Source organism: Carassius auratus, chromosome 2 (genome assembly GCF_003368295.1).
Source record: "Carassius auratus strain Wakin chromosome 2, ASM336829v1, whole genome shotgun sequence".
Taxonomy (NCBI): Eukaryota; Metazoa; Chordata; class Actinopteri; order Cypriniformes; family Cyprinidae; genus Carassius; species Carassius auratus.
In genome coordinates, this window is record NC_039244.1 from 15,260,671 (window position 1) to 15,281,853 (window position 21,183).

A 21,183-nucleotide genomic window follows, 5' to 3' on the forward strand; every position below is an offset into this window, starting at 1 on the left:
CAGCAAAGAGTTTCGCTGAAATGTGTATGTTCCTGTAATTTTGGCCCAGTTTGACACTGGATTTGCAGATCGTTTGATACTGAAAGATAGAGCAGTCCGAGTGATAAAATATCCCAGTCATGAGCTGGAATCGCAAAAAGTGATTAAAAGTGCATTAAATTTCTGTGTCTTGTTGACAATCGGCATCTTGGAACTCTTTAGCTCCGCCCATGACACGCCTCCAGGAGCTTGGCTGTTTAAAGGGGGGGTGAAATGCTATTTCATGCATACTGAGTTTTTTACACTGTTTTTACACTGATTCCCATGCTAAACATGGACAAAGTTTCAAAAATTAAGTGGTACGTTTGAAGGAGTATTTCTGTTCCAAAAATACTCCTTCCGGTTTGTCACAAGTTTCGGAAAGTTTTTTTCAAGTATGGCTCTGTGTGACGTTAGATGGAGCGGAATTTCCTTATATGGGTCCTAAGGGCACTTCTCCCGGAAGAGCGCGTGCTCCCGTATAGCAGAACAGAGACGAGACATCCACTGACCAGAGCGAGAGCATCGCGGAATGTCACAAAAGAAGTGTGTTTTTGGTTGCCAGGGCAAGACAACCCTGCACATATTACCAAAAGAGAAACAGCATTAAGGGACCAGTGGATGGAGTTTATTTTTACAGAGCATCAACGGAGTTGTGCAAGTGTTTGTGTTTGTTCCCCTGCATTTCGAAGATGCTTGTTTTACAGACAAGGCCCAGTTTGATGCTGGATTTGCATATCGTTTATTTCTTAAGGATAATGCAGTCCCAACGAAAAAGGGTCACGATCGTGTGTTGGAACCACAGGCTGTGAGTAAAACTGCGCGTAAGCACATCAAGTAAACAACATGCGATGTTGTCATCAAACTGCACTTTCCACATGTACAGCTTAAAAATAAAAAAAAGACAACAAAGTGGAACTTAGTCATTTTCCAAAACCACTAAGCAAATATATACAGTTTAAGTACATACCACATAGAGACGTCGTTGCTGAGGCTGCTCTTGTCAAATTTCAGCCTCTGGATCTGATTCTGGATCATAAATATACGCTGAATCTGACTGTTAGCCATGGTTTGTTTTGGTTGTTTTTTTTCCTTAGCCTCCAAACGCTCTCAACGCCAAAGCCTACTGGCGCTCGTGATTCTTTAGCTCCGCCCACACGTTACGCCTCCAGCCGGTCGTGTTTTTCCAGGAAAAATCGGTACAAACTATCTTTCTCTTATGAATATAATAAAACCAAAGACTTTTTGGAGTCATGAAGGATGCAGTACTCTATAGGTACTCAATATTAACAGGATATTGAGTGAAAACGAGCATTTCACCCCCCCCCCCCCCCCCCCCCCCCCTGTAAAGAGAGAATCGTAAAGCAGTATCTTTCTTTTATAAATCTGATAAATCTAATCGGAGATATGAAGGATGCAATGCTACTATATAAGTACTCAAGATTAACATGAGATTGGGGAAAATGTGTGTTAATGTAGGTTCCTCTTACTTTAAAATTAAAGTGAGAAAATATAAAAAAACTATTTTGATACTAAAATTACACCAGATTGAATATCATTTGGCAGCACTGACATTTAATTTGGATGTGATGGGTTTTGTGAAATTGACACTTATGTGAGAAGAGGCTGTGACAGACAAAAACAGATGGAGGAAGGGAAGATATTTCCTGTCAATCCATATACTAATCTGATTTATATTTTCATAATCTTGTTGAATAATGATCTCTTTACACATTAGGAAAAATTATTCTACATTGATTATCACTGGCATGAAACACAAAGCCTCTGAAGCTGCATCAAACTGATGTATTTCATAATGAGGAATGCTACACTCAAAACAATTCTGAGATGCCCTCAGCCCTTATTACATGCGACAACCAAGACAGAGAGATTGGGCCAGAGGCTGAGAGCTGGGAAGAGACACTGAGCCAAGGTCGGGGTCCTCAGGCCTGTTTGAGTACACAGATTTGATAGAGACAGTGCTTTCCCCCCATCAAATATTCTCTGCAGAGAAAGACTCATCCCACACACATGACTGGAGAACTGCGGGGGATTTGACATTTTCAACAGGAAAAAAAGAGCAACAGCAAAAGTAAGATCAGAAACTGTGACCCGTCACATTCATCTGAGGCCATGTGTTTAAAATCCTGCTCCAGGGGAACTCATGTCTGCCTCTAAACAATATTCCCTAACCACTGAATATTACTCTGGGTGTAATGTTATGACTCATGCATGAAAATTGAACTCATTGTATTTAAAACAGACTGAACCTAATGAACAATGCACACAGGTAATGTGGACAGTAGACACACTCATATTTCAACAAGCAAGAATATATATATATATATATATATATATATATATATATATATATATATATATATATTTATATATATATATATAATTTTTTTCTGGCTGCATTTGTATGTCATACAGTATGTCATTCTTTTAATTATTGGGCTAAGGTTTATCTAAAGGTTTTATTTACAACATTTAAAATTACAGTGATAGTTTGTGGCAGACATCACTCTTTGCATTCAATATACTCGATTTAGGGACAAGGTATAGATTTCAAAACTAATTTGTAGTAGAAAAATATGGAAATATTTTTAAGTTTGAAATGCATTCCTCGAAAAACACTGACAGGAGTTCAAATGTTACATCATTATGTCCTTAGGCAGATTTGATACACACGCAGTAGTCAACAGCTACGTCACTTTTCATCTCCCGGTTTTTGCAACTTTTCATTTGATGCGGCGAGCGTACTTCCTGTTCCCTTTCCATCATGGTTTTGATGGCGGAATGATGACGGATCATACATTTTGCCTGTCACAAAAGGGGCTCGATGTTCTCACGCAATGATATCATAACGTCATTGACGTAGACGGCGATGATAAATAATGAATTTGCTCGCTTATCACGTGGAGGCAGTGACTGAATAATTTAACCCCTTCGTTACTACAAGAGCGTACGTCCCTTTTTGTAGCATCAGTGAAGTATCCCTCCCTACGACGACCTTAATCCCTGCAATGATTTTTTATTTATTTTTTTTGCATTCAGTGCTGCGTTAAGTTATGATAAATCATTGCTAATGTTATGATGAGAATTATATGATACGCAAACGGAAATGCATCCTACTTGTGATCCACCTGGCTTTGGACTACGCCACCGTGTCGCGCTGCTGTAAGCCGCAGCACCGCACATCAGCGTCGGCACAGCTGGACAGCGGCAGCCTGGAAGGTAAGTGTTGACTGAACCCGGACACTAGGTCAGGATGTGCCTTAGACCTCATTAGACCATTTCAGCCCAAATCAGAATCACATATGAACTAATTACAGTTATTATTAAACGAATCCGTCTTTTTAAAGCAACTCTCTTGGGATAATATGCTATCGCAGTTAACTTTATTTTAAACAGATGTTGACTCGTCAGTGATTATATTCAAACCACTGCATTGGTGTTTAAAAAAGAAAAGAAACGAAGAACGAGAAGAAAGGAAACATTTTGTTTTAGTATCAGCTAGTTGTGTTTCACGGGAGGGGCGGTGTGAGATCGCTATCAACTGTATGTCTACATTTCAATAACATGCTTTTTATGCAATAGAGAGGCGAAGGCGTATCTACATTATTAATGACGGAAGGGTTTTAGATCAGCATTTGTTTCTTTTGATTACACCGCCTGTGAATATGTCTGCAGCGGAGCTCTAGGCAGTGAAACGAGGTTAATCTCCAATGACATGATGGTTACTCGTGGATGCGGCTTTGTTTATAAACGGGCGTGTAAAATACAGCGGCGCTGACCATGGTGCTGAAGCACACACATCCTGTTTTTTACAACAGCAAGTTGTTTTTTCGAATATTAGACTACTACTTACAACAATAGTTGGTAATGAGACTTTATTCGCTTGTTCGAAAGAGGTGTTATCTCTTTCTTCTTAGGAATTAGTTGTAAAGGGATTGATGTTTGCCTCCTCCTTAGAAGTGGTTTGATGATTGGCCATTTTGCATGTGAGTGGTCTTTAAACAGTTAAATAGAATTGGAAATTATTGCCATTCCTGTTGTTCATTATATTAGATTATTAGGTCTCTGCTGCTTTAGTGGATAATCAATCTTTATGTATTTGTTGGGCTTATTTATTCTGATTTATTGAGTTGTGCTGTGCGCTTATGTTTTTATTACACTGCACCCCACTGAATTTTTTATGTACTGTATTATACTGAATCATAGACATTTTATTCTTCTGCAAAAGGCATATGAGAATGTTAATGTTTGCGTCTACAAGTAGCCTACTGATATAATGCACTTCAACTAGCATAAAGTGCAACATGAAATACAGTAATGTACATAACCGATAATATAAATAATAAGAATAATTTCTTATCTCAGTAAAAGATAATCAAATGTTATACATCATTCGGGGACTTCTAGGTAACTTTTCTTTATTTCTTTTAATTACACAACATGTAACTTACCTATTGAATAAGGTATTCTGAAAGTTACTTCTAAAAACAATAATTTGTACTGTGTTTTACAGCAAAATTACACGTCCTTTTTATTTCAATGTTTATTTGTTTTAATGTAATTTCTCCCCATTCAGTATATGGTAAGTTAACTTGCAGTTTATTATTTTTATTTATTTTTTTGGTACCTTTTTACTTGTGAACATTTTACAGTATAGCTTTGGCAAATTTCCAAATGAGTGGACAATTCTTCCAAATAAATAAATAAAACACCTCTTAATTAACCAAGAGCTGTTTATTGTTGCTTTTTTGAAAGCATTTTTTTGTGCTTTGTCTTTTGAAAAGCTGCATGCTTGTCATTTGCTTTTTCAACTCTGACTCATGGTTATGACTTGCTTTTTTCCTCAATGAGCCACACTAGTTCATACTCCCATTAATACTCCCTCCACTATTGTAATGTCACTCGTATTGTTTGTGCACATGCTGTAATACAATTAAAGGCTTTCTGTCAATTAGGACCACCACGCATGTTGCACTGCATGGCAAATAATAGTGAGCATGAGACATAATGCAGTGAACAGCTGAGAAGACACTATACATAAATAAAACCCACAGTTTCATTATAAAGACCAAAATTTAATCTTTAAAGTAGAGTATTTGGAGTGTTAAGTGCCTGGAAACATTTTAGGATTGATTTTATAATGGTAGAAATAACCCATTGCACTGTTTGTTGTTAATTAATGACCTCTGACAGATTACAGGAATAGTTCACCCAATAAATTACTCAAAATGAGTTACTCTATTTCTCCATCAGAACAGATTTGAAGAAATTCAGGTTTATGTCACTTGCTCACCTATGCGGTGAATGGGTGCCATCGGAATGAGTGTCTCATGAAGTGTTATGCTGCACTTTTGTAAGAAATAAATCTATCATTAAGGTGTTAATAATTTTAAACTGTTGCTTCCGGCTAAAAATACAAGACCTCTGTTACTTTCTTCAGTGAAAACGTTGGCTGAATTAAAAGAGAAATATGCAGATCAACAGGCTTTATATTCAAAAAATTGTAAAAAAAAAAATATATATGTGGGTGGATTTTGGTGTGAGGGGACAACATTGGGTCTTTCACTGGAGGAAGCATTATTATGGATTAAGGATTAAAATTTTGTCCAGAAGCGACAGTTTAAAGTTAAAACACCTTAACCATGGATCCGTTCCGATGAAGAAACAGACTCATCTACATCTTGGATGGCCTGAGTACTTTTTCAGCAAATATTCATTTTTGGGTGAACTATTCCTTTTAATACCATATTGTTGCTCTGTCAAACAGTTAGCAACACCATGCGGCAAAAACAGTAGTTTTAGAACTGTAGTCAAATATTTGGTTGAGTTTGGCTCTGACTGTGCCCTGATACTTAGAGATGGGAGTTGTACCGAGGGAGAAAGGGGAGCAATAAATCTGATGGCCAGAAATGGTGTTAGTGTGCGTGCCAGGAGATTCACTCTGCTCAGCAGCCAGTTTATGTAACAGTACAGCGGCCTGGAGGAGGAGGGGAGAGTAGAGAAGGGAAGGTAAGAAGAATGGAGGAGTTGCACTATACTGCCCCGAGGAAAGATCTGACTGTGTGGGTGAAGACAAGTATGATCAAACTTTGAGGTTTCTGCATTTAAACATGTCTTCTGTTGGCACACTGTTTTTTTATTTTTTAGGTGAGGTGAGAGATGATGCTTTCAGGACCTTCAACATATTTGTATTATATGTTTATTTGTACCAAAATGAAAGGAATTATAGAAAGCATTACTTTAACATAAGTGGGTTTATATTTTACTGTGTTGTATAGAACAGTATTCCAACTTTTTTTTTTTTTTTCACATTGATACTTTTATTCAAGGATACATTAAACTTATCAAAAGGGACTAAAAACATTAAGAATGTTACAAATGTTTAAATAAATGCTCTATTTCTATTAATCAAAGAATTCCTACAATTTTTTTATTACAATTAAAAAAAAAACATATAAAGATGCTTATAAGAAATGACTTTTTAAGTCTGATAATATTTTAAAATATTAAAATATAGATTTACTGTATTTTTTGCTCAAATGCAGCCTGTGTGAGCATGAGACTTCTTTACAAAAAAAATAAAAAAAATAAAAATTATATCTTGCCAACACCAGATTTTTGAATTTCTATTATTATTTATATTCTCAAATTGAATGCGGATCCCCATTCTAAACTCCAAACAGAGCTGCAGTAAATGATTTTTAGTTAGGCTTTCAGAAGTGTTAGATTTACATAATATTCAAACATATATACATAATGCGTTTTTCAGTTACATTTAAGATACGTCTGTAATTCCCTAACAAGGACTGGTATTCTAATCCTGGTATTTTAAACAATAAATAAGCTGTGTCTGAAGGACAACCTGTTGAACAGTTTCTCCGTCTTTCCTTCTGCCAAGGTGTACAGTATATTGGCAGGGCTGTACAATAAAAAAAATGCATGCAGTCTGAATCCCTCTACATAATTTAAGCAGTGCAGTTTCTACACCATCTGCTGCAGCCGTAGCTCTGCTGTGTTTCGCTGTATCTTGAATAGTAAGGTGGAAACTGCAGTGTCACACAAGGTGAAATGATGCCGGTGAGAAGATTTTAATTGACTTGTAAATTCACCCTCTTATTAGCAAGAGTGATTAAAGTGCAGAATTATGTTGTGTGAATAGAAGGGGAGTAGTTAGGGTGGCATGTTCTCATCTGGAACTACGGGTTGAAATCTCACTGTCGCTATCTAGTGTGGCAGATATTTAAAACTAATTGGAGGAAAGAAAGCTTGTCAGGACTTTCTGAAATTGTAAAACAAGTTTTAAAGTAAAGGTTTTATTTGAGTTATGTTGATTGAGTTGAAGGTTTAATAGATGAAAGTAAAAACAACAACAGATAGACCAGAATTTAAGCATTAGCTTTGTAAGCAGAATAAAAATAGCATTAGAGCTACATAAAAATGTCCTGAATTTTTTTATCGATGTGGATAGACCAGGCCCCAAAGTTTTATTTAGGGTGTAGTGATGGCATATGAATTTTTGAATAAAATTATCAGATGAATCAACATCAATTGTAAACCGAACAAAAAGGAAACATTTATCATATGCTAGGTTATACAGCTTGATTAGTGAAGACAAACAATTCTGTGTTGTTTTTATGTATTCCTAAGATTAGCAATATCAGGTTTGTATGGAGTCAATCAGACCTCCTTGACAAAAGATGTAGAAACACCCACTCTCTTTTCCCACACAATGATCTCACAATGGAAATCAATTCTTTTCACATTGCCTGCTGATGGCCAAACCACTTCTATCACCTCCTCCCTTAGCAATCACATTGCAATTACCATGATTCCTAAATGATAGCCAAGACTGATTTAGGCGAACTTGACATCCACCTGGGGCTCCACCTGTTTGGTTTGCGTTTTTTATGTGAGGTTGGAGTTTATCTTATACTGCACATTGCTATGAAATCGCATATCATCTTTGAATAACATTTACTTTTACATTTGCAGACCAACAGGGAGGACGTCACCTAAGTTTATTGTTTTTCTAGTCCATGTGGCCTGTGGGGTTAAAACCTTTCGACAAATCATTATCTTGGTCAGCAGCCATGTGCTTTAGACACTCTGATGGACAGACATCATTGCGATCTGCTACTTTCATTCTGCAGACAGATAGACATGGAATGAAGGAGGGAGAGTATCATTACAACTGGGAGAAGCCATCAAAATCTTTCAAAGTGACAGGATTGATGAGTTAAAAGGGAAGGAACTGGGCTTGTGGTGTAAGAGAAGAGGAAAGGACTATAAAATGAGGTGTAAAAAATGAGTTGGTAGAACAAAATAGGTTTGAGAGAGAAAAGATCAGAGGAGAGAGGATGTTAGATAGGAAATGAAGTAGATGAGAGCAGGAATGAACAGGCTGGGGTTTGTTCTTTGTCTGTTCCTATTTGGCTGCACACCAGGACTCATCAGCACCTTTTATTGGTGTTCAGCGTGGACCTTGATGTTATCTTCGGCTCTTTCCTATCAAGAGGTCCTCAAGATATCAAATCCACAAAATCTTACAAAAAGCCATTGCTTTTAGTACCACCTACTGAGGCTTATTTTTCATATGTATTTTATAATCTCTCTGAACTGCTTTATCAGATGGACTAGAAATGAATGACTAATGTAACATCACTGTAGCAAGGCACTCATGAAAGTGCATTTTTAAAGAAGCTCTCTTGTTTGAATGATGAACACGGATGCTATTAACCATTTGGCTGTTCAAAACCTGATACTAATATGTTAATTTTCTGTTCTGTTTAAAATCTAAAAGTTGTCTTGAATTAGTCTCATATTGTTAGAATTAAGAGGATTTGTTTGATGATTTCTCTGACAGGCTCATTTTGCTGGCAGATACATCCATGACTAAATTCATAAATTTTATTGATTTTTTTTTTTTTTTTTTTTGGTGAACCACAATGGCAGCAAAATATTGTGTTTACATTTTTACATTGTACAAAGAATTCATTCATCTATTAATCTTAGATAATGGGCCTTTCTTTCACAAAGATCAGTGATGGATAAAAGGGCTTCTTGCTTCTTGCATTGGTATTTAATCAGGCAGGTAAATATAAATTAGGTGAATACAGCAACACATTTCCTTTAGAATAGCATGAAGAGGCTTTTACTACAACACGAATGTTTTAGTAGTCAACAACCTTTGATTTGCCTCAGAAAGTGAATTGAACAATAGCAAATGCATCTTTTTTGAATGGTTTCATTGGAAACAAAAAGTAACAGAATATATTCAATGAATTAGGCAGGTGTAAAATACATAATATTGTAGATAGTTGTAGATATATGACTTGTGCATAAAGATTTTAAATGTAGCAATATTTCATTGCTACTGTGAAAAGGATTATATTATTATTTATCTGTTTTATTATAAAATGATAGTAATGTTATTATTAATAAAATATTATATATTACATTATATATAGTAACATTAATTAAAAAAAAAAAGTTAATTAAAACAAAATCAAACATATATATGTGTGTGTTTATGTATGTATGTATGAATGCATGCATGACTGCCAAGAATAATGATTGATCACACTGTTGTCATCTCATTTTGTTCACAGCGTTGCTTCACCTTCTCCTTCACTGATAATGTGGAAATATCTGGCAATGATGCTCCTCTGAAGGACAGTGAACATCTCAGCTGCTTTCTTTGTGACCCCCCTATACTACAAAACCAAAATCCCAAATCTTTTTCGGTCCCTCCATTCTCCTCAGAGTATCAGCCCCATTTCTTACAGGCCTTTGATCCATAACCAGGCTCTAAGATGAGTAGGCTCTTCGCCAAACTGGACCCACGGCGGATTCAGTGGGGGGCCACCTGGTTTACCTTCCAATCCCGTGTCCTGCGCACGAAGCCGGTGGAGTCCATGCTGGAGAGCACGGGAGGCACTGGGGCTCACGGCACTAAACTCGCCCGCGTTCTCTCCACCGTGGACCTCGTGTCTCTGGGAGTGGGAAGCTGTGTCGGCACTGGCATGTATGTGGTGTCTGGACTGGTGGCTAAGGAAATGGCAGGTCCTGGGGTCATTGTGTCTTTCATCATCGCTGCTGTGGCCTCCATCCTGTCAGGTGAGTGCAGCCCCCACTTCCTGTTCCAGTCAGTCCGACACAAAAGAGAAAAACACAGAGAAAAGAGGTCTGTCATCTTCCTGTAAACCTGCCCTCAGTGAAGCGCAGCCTAGGTAGTGTTATTGTACTGTGGATAGCATCGTTTTTTTATTCACTGATCCCGAGTCAGGCTGTGAACACATGTATATCTTCATGCCTCCTGACGTGTAGTGATGACGCACACTGAACTGGCTCATTAGGTTTACAGGTTGAAGCTGTGCACAGCATGCTGCACCCAAAATAGTGTTGGAGAAAAAATCCATTTAGTTTCCCATGTGGATACAAACTTAAAGAACCCAAAAATGAAAGGGAGGGAAAAATGAAAGGGATATTTTTTCCTGAATGCAGCTGATGTTTCCACTCATGGAAACAGAATCAAAGTTTAGATAGCATTTGTCTTTATCATTCCATGTAGCCATTAGATATACAGTGCCCTCCACTAATATTGGCACTCTTGGTAAATATTTGCAAAACAGGCCATGGAAAAAGTTTTTGCTTTTTATGCTTTCTTTCAAAAGGTTCACAAAAATCTAACCTTCAATTAAAGTAAAATAATTCCAAGAAAGAAATATTGATTAATCTGTTCCAAAGGGGGAAAACACTTCTTCTTCATAATATTTAATAGAAATTTAATAAGATTTCAATAACTTTTCTTTTTCTGATGATTTTCATTGGATAATGTTAACCAATAGCCAAATTCCAAAAATTGAAAAGCTATCATGGAAAAGCTATCATGGCATTTTTTTTAATTTTTTTTTTTTTTTTTGCGAAATTTAATTTAATCTGATTCCATTCTTTTCACCATTCAGTCAATTCTCAATGAATAAATTCAAGTGCCATCATATATTTGATCAAGTATTGCATCAGCTTGAAGGGATATGTGCTTTAAAGCACTGATGTCAGACAGTACATATTGGAGTGAATGTAGAAACAGATAATCCTTATCTTTTCCACTGTAGTGGAGTTTACAGGGATTCAGCCTGTAAAGAGGGATTTCCCCCCTGTTATCTGGCCCACTGGGATTCTGTGAGTTTGACATTTGAGAATTGATCTGACACTCCAGCCAAAAAAAATCACTGATTTCATCTCAGCAACCGGTTAGAGACTTGCATGCTATTATTGATAACCTCCTGGAGTACAGGTGTTACAGTAATCATTACTCTCCACATCTCTCCACAGGGGTGTGCTATGCTGAATTTGGTGTGCGAGTGCCTAAAACCACAGGATCAGCCTATACTTACAGCTATGTGACAGTAGGAGAATTTGTGGCTTTTTTTATTGGATGGAACCTGATTTTGGAGTATCTGATTGGTACAGCAGCAGGAGCCAGTGCACTCAGCAGCATGTTCGACTCCCTGGCCAATCACAGCATCAGCGGCTTCATGATCAACCACCTAGGAACGCTCAACGGTTTGGGTGAGTGGCATTAACATTATTATAAATTTGTGTTTAGAATATAATCAACTAAGTCTGAGTCTCAGGCCATCCAAGATGTAGATGAGTTTGTTTCTTCATCGTAATGGATTTGGAGAAATTTTGGATTATGTCTCCAATGGATCCTCTGCAGTGAATGGGTGCTGCTAGAATGAGAGTCCAAACAGCTGATAAAAACATTACAAGTAATGCACACGACACAACCATATGTTATTATGCATAGAGGACTTGTATTTTAGCCAGGAAGCTACAGTTAAAAAGTATCTTGGTGGATTTCTTTATTATAATTACACAGCTTTTCACTCTACGAAACATTAATTGATGGACTGTAGTTGTGTGTATTACTTGTGGATTATTGTTGTATTTTTATCAGCTGTTTGAACTCTCTTTCTGACGGCACCCTTTCACTGCAGAGGATCCATTGGTGAGCAAGTGTTTTTATGTAAATATACAACTAAGAAAAATTAAATCTCTCTAATAAATATTTTCTTTTCCAACAAACAAACTCATCTACCTCTTGGATGATCTGAAAGTTAGTACGTTTTCAGCAAATGTCATTTTTAGATTAACTATCCTTTTAATACTGCAAAAAGAAAACTTATTTTATTTCGCAAGAATGTATTTCTTGAAGCCATCCTATTTTCCAATTGAGTTAAATTATTGATTTCGTGTCACTGAATGTTGCAGTTTACAGAGAAAGAAAATGGCACACTAATAATCTTGACACATACACACACAGCACAAGTTACAGTAGGCTTAATTTATCAATAGACTGCAGTTAATGGTGCTGGAGAAAAGGAAAGGCACCTTTAACTTTAGCAGTCAATAGTCTGGTGACAATGCAATGTGAGGAAAGCTTGTTAAAAAAACCGAGCAACCTTTTTCACAGCTTTGTTGTACTGTGAAACAGCTGCTCCACTTACATTACTGAAGAGGAAAGATAATAGTGCTTTCTTAGGCTGGGCATTTGCTATTAAAATTAGGACAGAAATATTTTTAAAACAGATATGCTCTGAAGCAAATTCTAGATCTTGAGAAAAAATTTTATGTGAAAAATGCTTCCATGTTTCTTGAATGCAGATTATGCAATTATTTGATTATATAGTCATCTTTTCAAATGTTTTGCACATGAATAAATTAATAGTATTGTTAAAAATATATTTTACAGATAATGTTTTAATATGGTTTAATTGTCTGGTTCCGTTACAGTAATAAAAATGAATTATTTATTGTTGTTTTAGAATATCACACACTTTTGTCTGACATCAAAGTATAGCTGTCTTTAAAAACCCTTGACCTTCAACAACTTTGTTGAGTTCTCAAAAAGGCACGCCATATATCTACTGTAGATCCTCACGCTTCAGATGCAGGATTGAAATATTGATATCGGGCACTCTAAAAAGGACAATATTTGTTTCCTGCATGGCATGTTTGGTTTGCAGACAGATATCACATATAGACTATTTTGTCTGACAAAACATGGCATATCATGCCAAAATACACAATCTTACTTAACCAGCTGTGGAAAATTCTCTTATTTTTACCAATCCCTTTCCTCCAAAAATCTAATATCCCTCCATCTGTGTGTCTCTCTGCACACACGTAACAGCCACATTATGGTTCATAGTCATTTCTGCTTAAGGCCTGGCTAGAATGCTAGAGTATTTTTAGAAATGAATGTTTTTTTCATGACGGCATTGAGGGGTCAGATGAGGACTGTCTGTTGTCAAGTTGTGAAACCAGCTGTCCAAACTCACTACTGTCATCTGATATCTATTTGTTTGTTTATCTGTATTTGTATATATCAATGGTGTGCAGTGCTGTTCTGAAATGAAGAGGCCTCACTGAAGTCCTCACTGTTTTTAATTCTATCTATCTATCTATCTTTCTATCTATCTATCTATCTATCTATCTATCTATCTATCTATCTATCTATCTATCTATCTATCTATCTATCTATCTATTATTTTATCTTTCCATCTATCTGCTAGTTTATCCACTGTAAATGTTAGTCAAGTATTCAAGACAACATGAGGCCTAAATAAATTTAAAAATGTAATGCTTTTTGAGTTTATTTAAACATTCAGACAATATTTATAATGCCAGCATTAATACCAGCTTCCCTTCCTCACCCCTCAGGTAAAGGGGAGCAGGCGTATCCGGACATCCTGGCCCTGGTCATAGTCAGCCTGGTCACAGTGATCGTTGCTCTGGGTGTGAAGAATTCCGTCGGGTTCAACAACGTGCTGAATGTCATCAATCTGGTGGTGTGGGTATTCATAATGATTGCAGGACTGTTCTTCGTCAGTGGGAGCAACTGGGATGAGGGACGATTCCTGCCTTATGGCTGGTCAGGGGTATGGTACATTTCAAATTAATTATTGAAGTTCAATCCGTAAGACTCTCAGTATAAACACAGAGGAGGAAATTGCATTGTCTTGTAACTATAATAAACCGCTCTGCTCTACAGGTCATGCAGGGTGCAGCCACTTGCTTCTATGCTTTTATTGGGTTTGACATTATAGCCACCACCGGAGAGGAAGCCAAGAGTCCCAACACATCCATCCCCTATGCCATCACTGCCTCTCTGGTCACCTGTCTCACTGCCTATGTCTCTGTGAGTATATGGCATTAACCATCACTAATTTTGGGCTATTTTCTCCATATATGTTACTATATTTTGGCTGTTTTGCTTTTCTGTTAAAACTACTGATGATACAAGTGACTTGAGTCAGATGGTAAAGTTTAGATTATTTAATTGACAGTCTGTTGATACTTCAACTACTCCGTGTAAGAATATAAATTATGCATGCCTGAGTTTTTATTTAAAAAGATCATCTACTTACTGTGGCATAGCTTTTCTTCGTTCCTTTCTTTGTGTTCACACACAGTCATTGATTATTCTATTCATGTATCATGTCTGAATTTATTAAAGCTCTACGTCTTTATCAGTGTGCAATGCTGCCTGTCTTTAGGAGGTTGTCATAGGAACGCAATGGGTGTTAATTCACCAACAGACCTCTTGTCTGCATCTTAGAACAATACATTCTATATATGTCTTTTTTTTCTTCTACTTTATCTTTTTATTCTTTTATCTCTCTCCAATTTTTCTGATATCTCTTTCGGTTTCAGATGGAATGAAACTGCCTTTACTAAAATGGCTCTTCATTTTCACACCTACAGGACTGTCTGATGAGGAGCAAACTTGTTAATTAGCAGTGTTCACCACTCCAGATCTCATTTTGTTGTCGTAGTGGCTAATTTTAGCCAGGCATTTAATTTCCCTCTCTGTATGTGTGTGTATGTTTGTGTGCATATGTGTGTGTTTGTGTTACAGATAAAGATAGCATTTCTGAGATTCATTATATGAGTCATATCACAAGCAATCAAAGTTTTCTTGATCTTTTAATGTAAAAATGTCCATTGTACAGTACAATGAAAACAGACGATAACTTTCAGAACCCAGTGCTTCCTACCCAGAAAAACAAAAATTAAAAAAATAACCAAAAAACTTGATATTTGGACATATGAAAACATCAGTGTGATGCCTTTTTGGTGTTCAGAAATGTCAAAATAAATTCTTGTAGTGCTAAACACCAAAGAGAAAATAAATGAACCATGTACTGTTTAATTCTACTTTGCATTGTCTTCCAAAGATTCTCAACATTAGAAGATACTTGCTATTTTAACAATGTTCCTGATCATTTCCGTCTGATCCTAACATTCATGATGGGAGCATTTCTTAAGGTCAGTTTGTAAGGTCAATGAATCACACCCTCTGCCTCTCTGTTTCTCTCACAGGTGAGTGTGATCCTCACCCTGATGGTCCCCTACACTGAAATTGACACAGATGCTCCGCTGATGGAAATGTTTTCTCTGCATGGCTTCCAAACTGCCAAATACATAGTGGCCATCGGCTCCATTGCAGGACTGACAGTTAGTTTGTTGGGCTCTCTCTTCCCAATGCCGAGAGTCATCTATGCCATGGCCGGAGATGGTTTGCTCTTCAGGTAAAATAAAATGAAATCACAGGATTAAGCAATGATCTGTGATGCTCTATAATGCATCTGTTTCCATTAAATGTTGTAAAAATGCCATTTAAATATCATTCTCTGCTGGAGAAGTAAGCTCCTCAAAAGAAATGCTACTTAGAGCCATGACATTTTAAATCAAAGCCAGAATGGGTATGTGGTAAGACTTCTTTGATAAAATTAATGTTGGTATGATTAGCCCCGTTTACATATGGTGTTAAAATCAGTACACTAGTCATTGGTTATCAAAAGTGGTCAGATAAGATGCATTGTGGTGCATTTGGTAGTAGTATCTCTCCAAATAGCTCAAACGCATCTTATATGACCATTTGTGATCAGATTCAAAGGTGAGGGTCTTTAAAAATGTTAAAAAAGACTAATAATACTTCTAAATTTAAATCTCACTGCAAAAATGACATTTTGAGTAAAAAAAATATATATATTTTAGTGGAGCACCTGTAATAAACGAATTTCGCCTGTGTTTCACATAATCTATCACTACATGCACTATACTAAGTTTGGGGTCAGTAAGACTTTTTAATGATTTTGAAAGTTTCTTATGTTTACCGTGGCTACATGTTTTTGATCAGAAACATTATAATTTCAAATAACTGTTTTTTCATTTAATATATATATATATATATATATATATATATATATATATATATAGAAATGATACGCACTGCCCTCTTGTGAATGGAGGATTGAAGGTGTTGAGTACAATCTGTATATTTTAGGTTCCTGGCCCATGTGAACACATACACAGAGACTCCTGCAGTGGCCTGTGTGGTGTCGGGCTTCCTCTCTGCTCTCTTGGCTTTGCTCGTCAGTCTGAGGGACCTGATTGAGATGATGTCCATTGGCACTCTGCTAGCCTACACGCTAGTATCCGTGTGTGTGCTGCTGCTACGTTACCAGCCCGAGGGAGACATTCACGGATTCGTCAACTTCCTCTCCGAGCAGAACGCAAAGCGTAAGGAGGGAGTTCTAGCCGAGTGTGAGAAGGAAGCCTGTTCGCCAATCAGCGAGGGCGATGATTTTGGAGGAGCTCCAACAAACGCCTGTGGAGCCAAGAACTTACCATCTCTAGGAGACAATGAGATGCTGATCGGTAAACCCGACAAGTCCACCTACACTGCCAGTCACCCCAACTACGGCACAGTGGACATGTCCTCAGGCATCGAGTCAGATGAGACAGATAGTGTGTATCTGCTGAAGTTGAAGAAGTTGCTGGGGCCTCGCTATTATACCATGCGCATTCGGCTTGGCTTGCCGGGCAAGATGGACCGACCCACCATGGCCACTGGCCGCATCGTCACCCGCTGCGTCATTCTGCTCTTCATCCTCATCTTCTGCTTCTGCTCCCTCATCATCTTCGGCTCGGGTCAGATCGCTGATGGCCAGTGGTGGGCAGTGCTGCTGCTGGTACTGCTGCTTCTGGTCATTATGCTCTTGGTCTTCATCATCATTCAGCAGCCGGAGAACCCCAAGCGCCTGCCCTACATGGCTCCCTGCGTTCCCTTCGTCCCAGCCTCTGCCATGCTGGTAAATGTTTACCTCATGCTCAAGCTGTCCACCATCACATGGATCCGTTTTGGCGTATGGTGCTTTGTGGGTGAGTAATTATTTTTATTTATGAATTTATTTTTGCCATTTTGTAAATAATCAAGTTGTAGTTAAAGGGATAGTTCACCTGAAAAGGAAAATTCTGTCATCATTTACTCACCCTCATGTCGATCCAAACCTGTCTGAGTTGCTTTCTTATGCAGAACATAGATTATGATATTTTGAATAATGCTGGTAATCAAACAGTTGCTGGTTCCTATTAACTTCCATAGTATTTAAAAGATACAGAGTTTAAAACTCTGGCAAAAAAGGAATGACCCATGTTCCTCTCACTTATATGAGCAGACTAATACCTCCACTTGGTAGCTTATGCATATGTGCAGTGTTTGTGTTGTCTCTGTGTGATCGTTTCTGCAGGTATTTTGATCTACTTTGGCTACGGCATGTGGAACAGCACCCTGGAGATCACGGCACGTGAGGAGGAGGCTCATGCTAGCACATACCAGCGCTACGACATTGGGGTGGATGACAGCTTTGCAGTAGATGATGATCTGCACCCTTCTGGAGACGGAGAGCCGTACCAATCCTGGGACTCCCATGGGGGCAAAGGTGGGCACCAGAAACAGCAACACCAGGAGCAGAGCGAGCCTCAACCTGACGGCCCGCAGAGGGTGGACAACCACAGGACCTCCTCTTCCTCCTCACACAGCAGGGCCAAAAGCAAAGCTGGCAAACCCAGTCCGGGCTTTGAGGCACTGGTAGTTGACGACGATTTGGACGATCCTTTGGAATGAGAATGTAATCTGAATGTACTCATCTGCCAACAACTGCAGAACCCTTGGGCTAGGTTATGTCTCTGCAATGAGTTTTTATTTGATTCCTATTCCTTCATTTGCAGCCCCTTTTCACTGATAGGATAATGAGAACACATAGGATGGAATTTAACTTTTAGAAGGCTTTTGCTCTTTTTTTCTTTCTTTTTTTGTTACCACACAGATCCTAAAGAGCCCAAATATTCCTTCTTTTTAAGATCAGTTTTAACCGTTTGATCCCTAATTCCCAATGTAATCATGTTACCGAACTCTTCAGCACTTAAATATGTATAATCTACTGTTTCACCCCCCCCAACCCAAAGTACAGTAACTAGCATGAAATGTATTATCCAGTGAGTAGTTTATTACTGCCCTGTTAGTTATCACAGTCCCACAGCCTTTCCCAATATGAGCGAGTTTCATCTGCCAGGAAGATGTCCCCAACGTTATGTGGGGTCGAAATAAAACCAGGAAACATTGCAATGTGAAGCCCTTAAAACACTTAAAGCGATTTGCACACTTTTGCAATTCAGTAAGCAGCTGTTTTTTCTTACTCAATTTTAATATTGCATACAAAAAGGTTCATTTTGAGAAGCAAAGATAGATGATAGCCATAAAATGCGACTGAGAATGACCCCACTGAATCAAAGGCCTCGTTCTCTTCTCCGCTAGCATCTAGCCCAAGTGAGGTTTGGATTGTAGGTTGTCACAAATAGTAATTGGACTTTGCTTGCAATAGTGCCTTCATCTGTCAGTGTGTGCTTTAAATATGACCATCAACATGGCCATGCTTGTTTGTTTGTCATTTCTGTTGATGCCGACATATCCATGGGCCTTGTTTTGCTTGTGAAGGTGCCTGTCAGCCGTCACGTGTCACCACCGACCATCCATTCATCCTATGTGCCAGTGACTCCGCTTCATCCTTGCAAGCAGGCAGCTCTGTGTAAATACTGACAGTGTGACCACAGTACGATTTGTGTCTCTCAGCTGGTCATTGTGTCCGTTGACAAAAAAAACAACAACAAAAAAAATCGGGAAAAGAGTGGGAGTGAAATTTGCATGTGGTGTGAAGCGTGTTGTGAATTTTTTATCTGGCTGTGCTCTTCCCTTATAATTCACATGGTTTTCAATTGATCTGTCCAATCTAACTCTATCTGTGTTAGAGCTCTGGCAGCCGGAGAAAAAAAAAAAAACTAAGCAACCAACCAGGCCTCAAATCCAACATTTAGAAGGCCACATGTTTTTAAAATGCACTGAGTATGTCATGCCATATTACTTTAAATCTGTCTCCCCCGAATTGTGTTTGTGACAAATAGGTTGAAATGTTAAAAAACAAAAGATTGAGTTGCCATAAATGATTTGCTGGCTGTGTCCTTTGAGTCCCATTAGTTCTCACAGTGCATAGAGCTTCATTTTGGGGCCTGGGTTGGTTTTGTTCCATGCATCTGGTCTATGATGTGATTCTTTGTCACTGTGCCATTCTGCTGAATGTATAGCATGTTCACAACAAATGGGCCCAGAGTAAAACTGTGAGTATCTGCATGTGTGGTGACCGATGAAAGACTTGATGTAAATCTCAAATGTAGCATTCTGAGAGACGAGGGTAGCAGACTGCCGACCGTACACCCCCAAACCCTCCTATTCCTGAGTGGCCTCTGTTTACAAAGCAAGCCAAAGTCTGCAACCTTTGTTTACTATATCCGACAAAAGACACCATTTTACTTCTGTAGAGCAGAACACCATATAACAGTGTGGAGATGTGAGATGTCGAAGAGAAGTATTTTTTTAAAGGCATTTCATACCTTCAGGTTCTCTGTTAGGGTAGCCTAGTCACCACCGGTGGTGTTTTGTGGGTGCAGAAGAACTTCTAAAGAATAGTGGTGAAAGCATGTATTTTTAATGACTTCTTTCTAAAAACATAACTAGAGATATTTGGGTTTTGATTTAGTAGTTTTGATTTAAATAAAGGTTAGCACGTAAGAATAGGCTCAAAGAAGGCAAGGTTTTAAAGGGATACTTCACCCCAAAAATACATTTACTGTCATATATATACTCAACCTCATATAACTTTCAATCTTTTTTATTTATTTATTTTTGTCCATACAATTGAATTAAATGGGGTCCATTGATGATGTTTTGGACCCCATTGACTTTCATTGTATGGGCAAAAACAGTTATTTTGTGCTCAGCAAAAGTCACAGAGGTTTTGAGTGAAATGAGGGTGAGTAAATAATGACAATTTTCTTTTTGTGGGTGAATTATTAAGTAAAATTTTAATCTACGTACATAAATATTTTATTAAAATCTGTCTGTAAAAAAAAAAATTCTTATGGTTTCCACTATTGCTTTTAAAGTCAGCTACTATTTGTTATTTGTCTCTGAGAAAAGGTACAGTGTTTGTTCTTTGTGAACTATCTTTACTGCTATCATAGTTTGTTCGGTATTTGTCCAGGAAATGTGGAGATTGGCTTCCCTTGCAAATCTGATCTTTGTTTCTGCTGTATATTTTGGTATGAAGTGGATGTATTCTGGTTTCAATGATTTCTTTTCTTTTTTTTAAAGAATCTATTTATTGTTCCTTCTACTTGTGGTTTTGCTCTCCCGTTGCACTGTGTAATGATATGTTAATATTGCTTCATGCAACAATGAAAGTCATTTATTGCAGATCAGATCAGTGAGACTCTTGGTTTTCCTTTCGCTTTGAGGCGGTCTCACACAACCTGAAATCAGAGGTAATAAATATCCTCACATGGGTGGCATGTGTAAGCGGTGCAGGCCTGCTCTGTTTCCCGTGGGGTGAAGCGCTGAGCCTAGAATAACAGCGATCCGAGGGTCGTACCTGAGCACAAAACAGACATGGTCATACTGGGAGGGGCGCCGCTGGCTATGCAGAGGAATGAGATGAACAGATCGAGATGTACTGTTCCATTATCATTGCTGCAATGGTGGTCGATGTAGTACAATATGGTTTGGAGATCTCAAAGCATGTTGTTAAGGTCAATTCATACAGTTCAGACCCGTCTGTCTGTATGGCGCAGACATCGACACAACCTGAAGCACACTCCTTTTGTGGGATGGTCTTCATAAGTGTTATTCCTATGAGGCACTCATAGGACGTCATTTGTGTCATCTGTCATCAGCCTGAA

The 21,183-nt window shown here is 38.0% G+C and overlaps 1 protein-coding gene across 2 annotated transcripts; it reads left to right on the forward strand.

The window, feature by feature from the left end:
- Positions 1-2,795: 2,795 nt before the first annotated feature.
- On the forward strand, positions 2,796-18,153 carry LOC113117294 (probable cationic amino acid transporter). Of its 2 annotated transcripts, none has more exons than XM_026285878.1 (8): positions 2,796-3,258; positions 9,648-10,155; positions 11,374-11,610; positions 13,768-13,985; positions 14,099-14,245; positions 15,430-15,638; positions 16,397-17,274; positions 17,643-18,153. In XM_026285878.1, the coding sequence occupies exons 2-8, from the start codon at positions 9,852-9,854 to the stop codon at positions 18,017-18,019; spliced, it is 2,370 nt and encodes a 789-aa protein (XP_026141663.1). In that variant the 5' UTR covers positions 2,796-3,258; positions 9,648-9,851; the 3' UTR covers positions 18,020-18,153. The 2 variants fall into 2 exon arrangements, with proteins under 2 accessions (XP_026141663.1, XP_026141673.1); XM_026285888.1 differs by lacking the exon at positions 2,796-3,258 and adding an exon at positions 3,614-3,903.
- Positions 18,154-21,183: the final 3,030 nt, after the last annotated feature.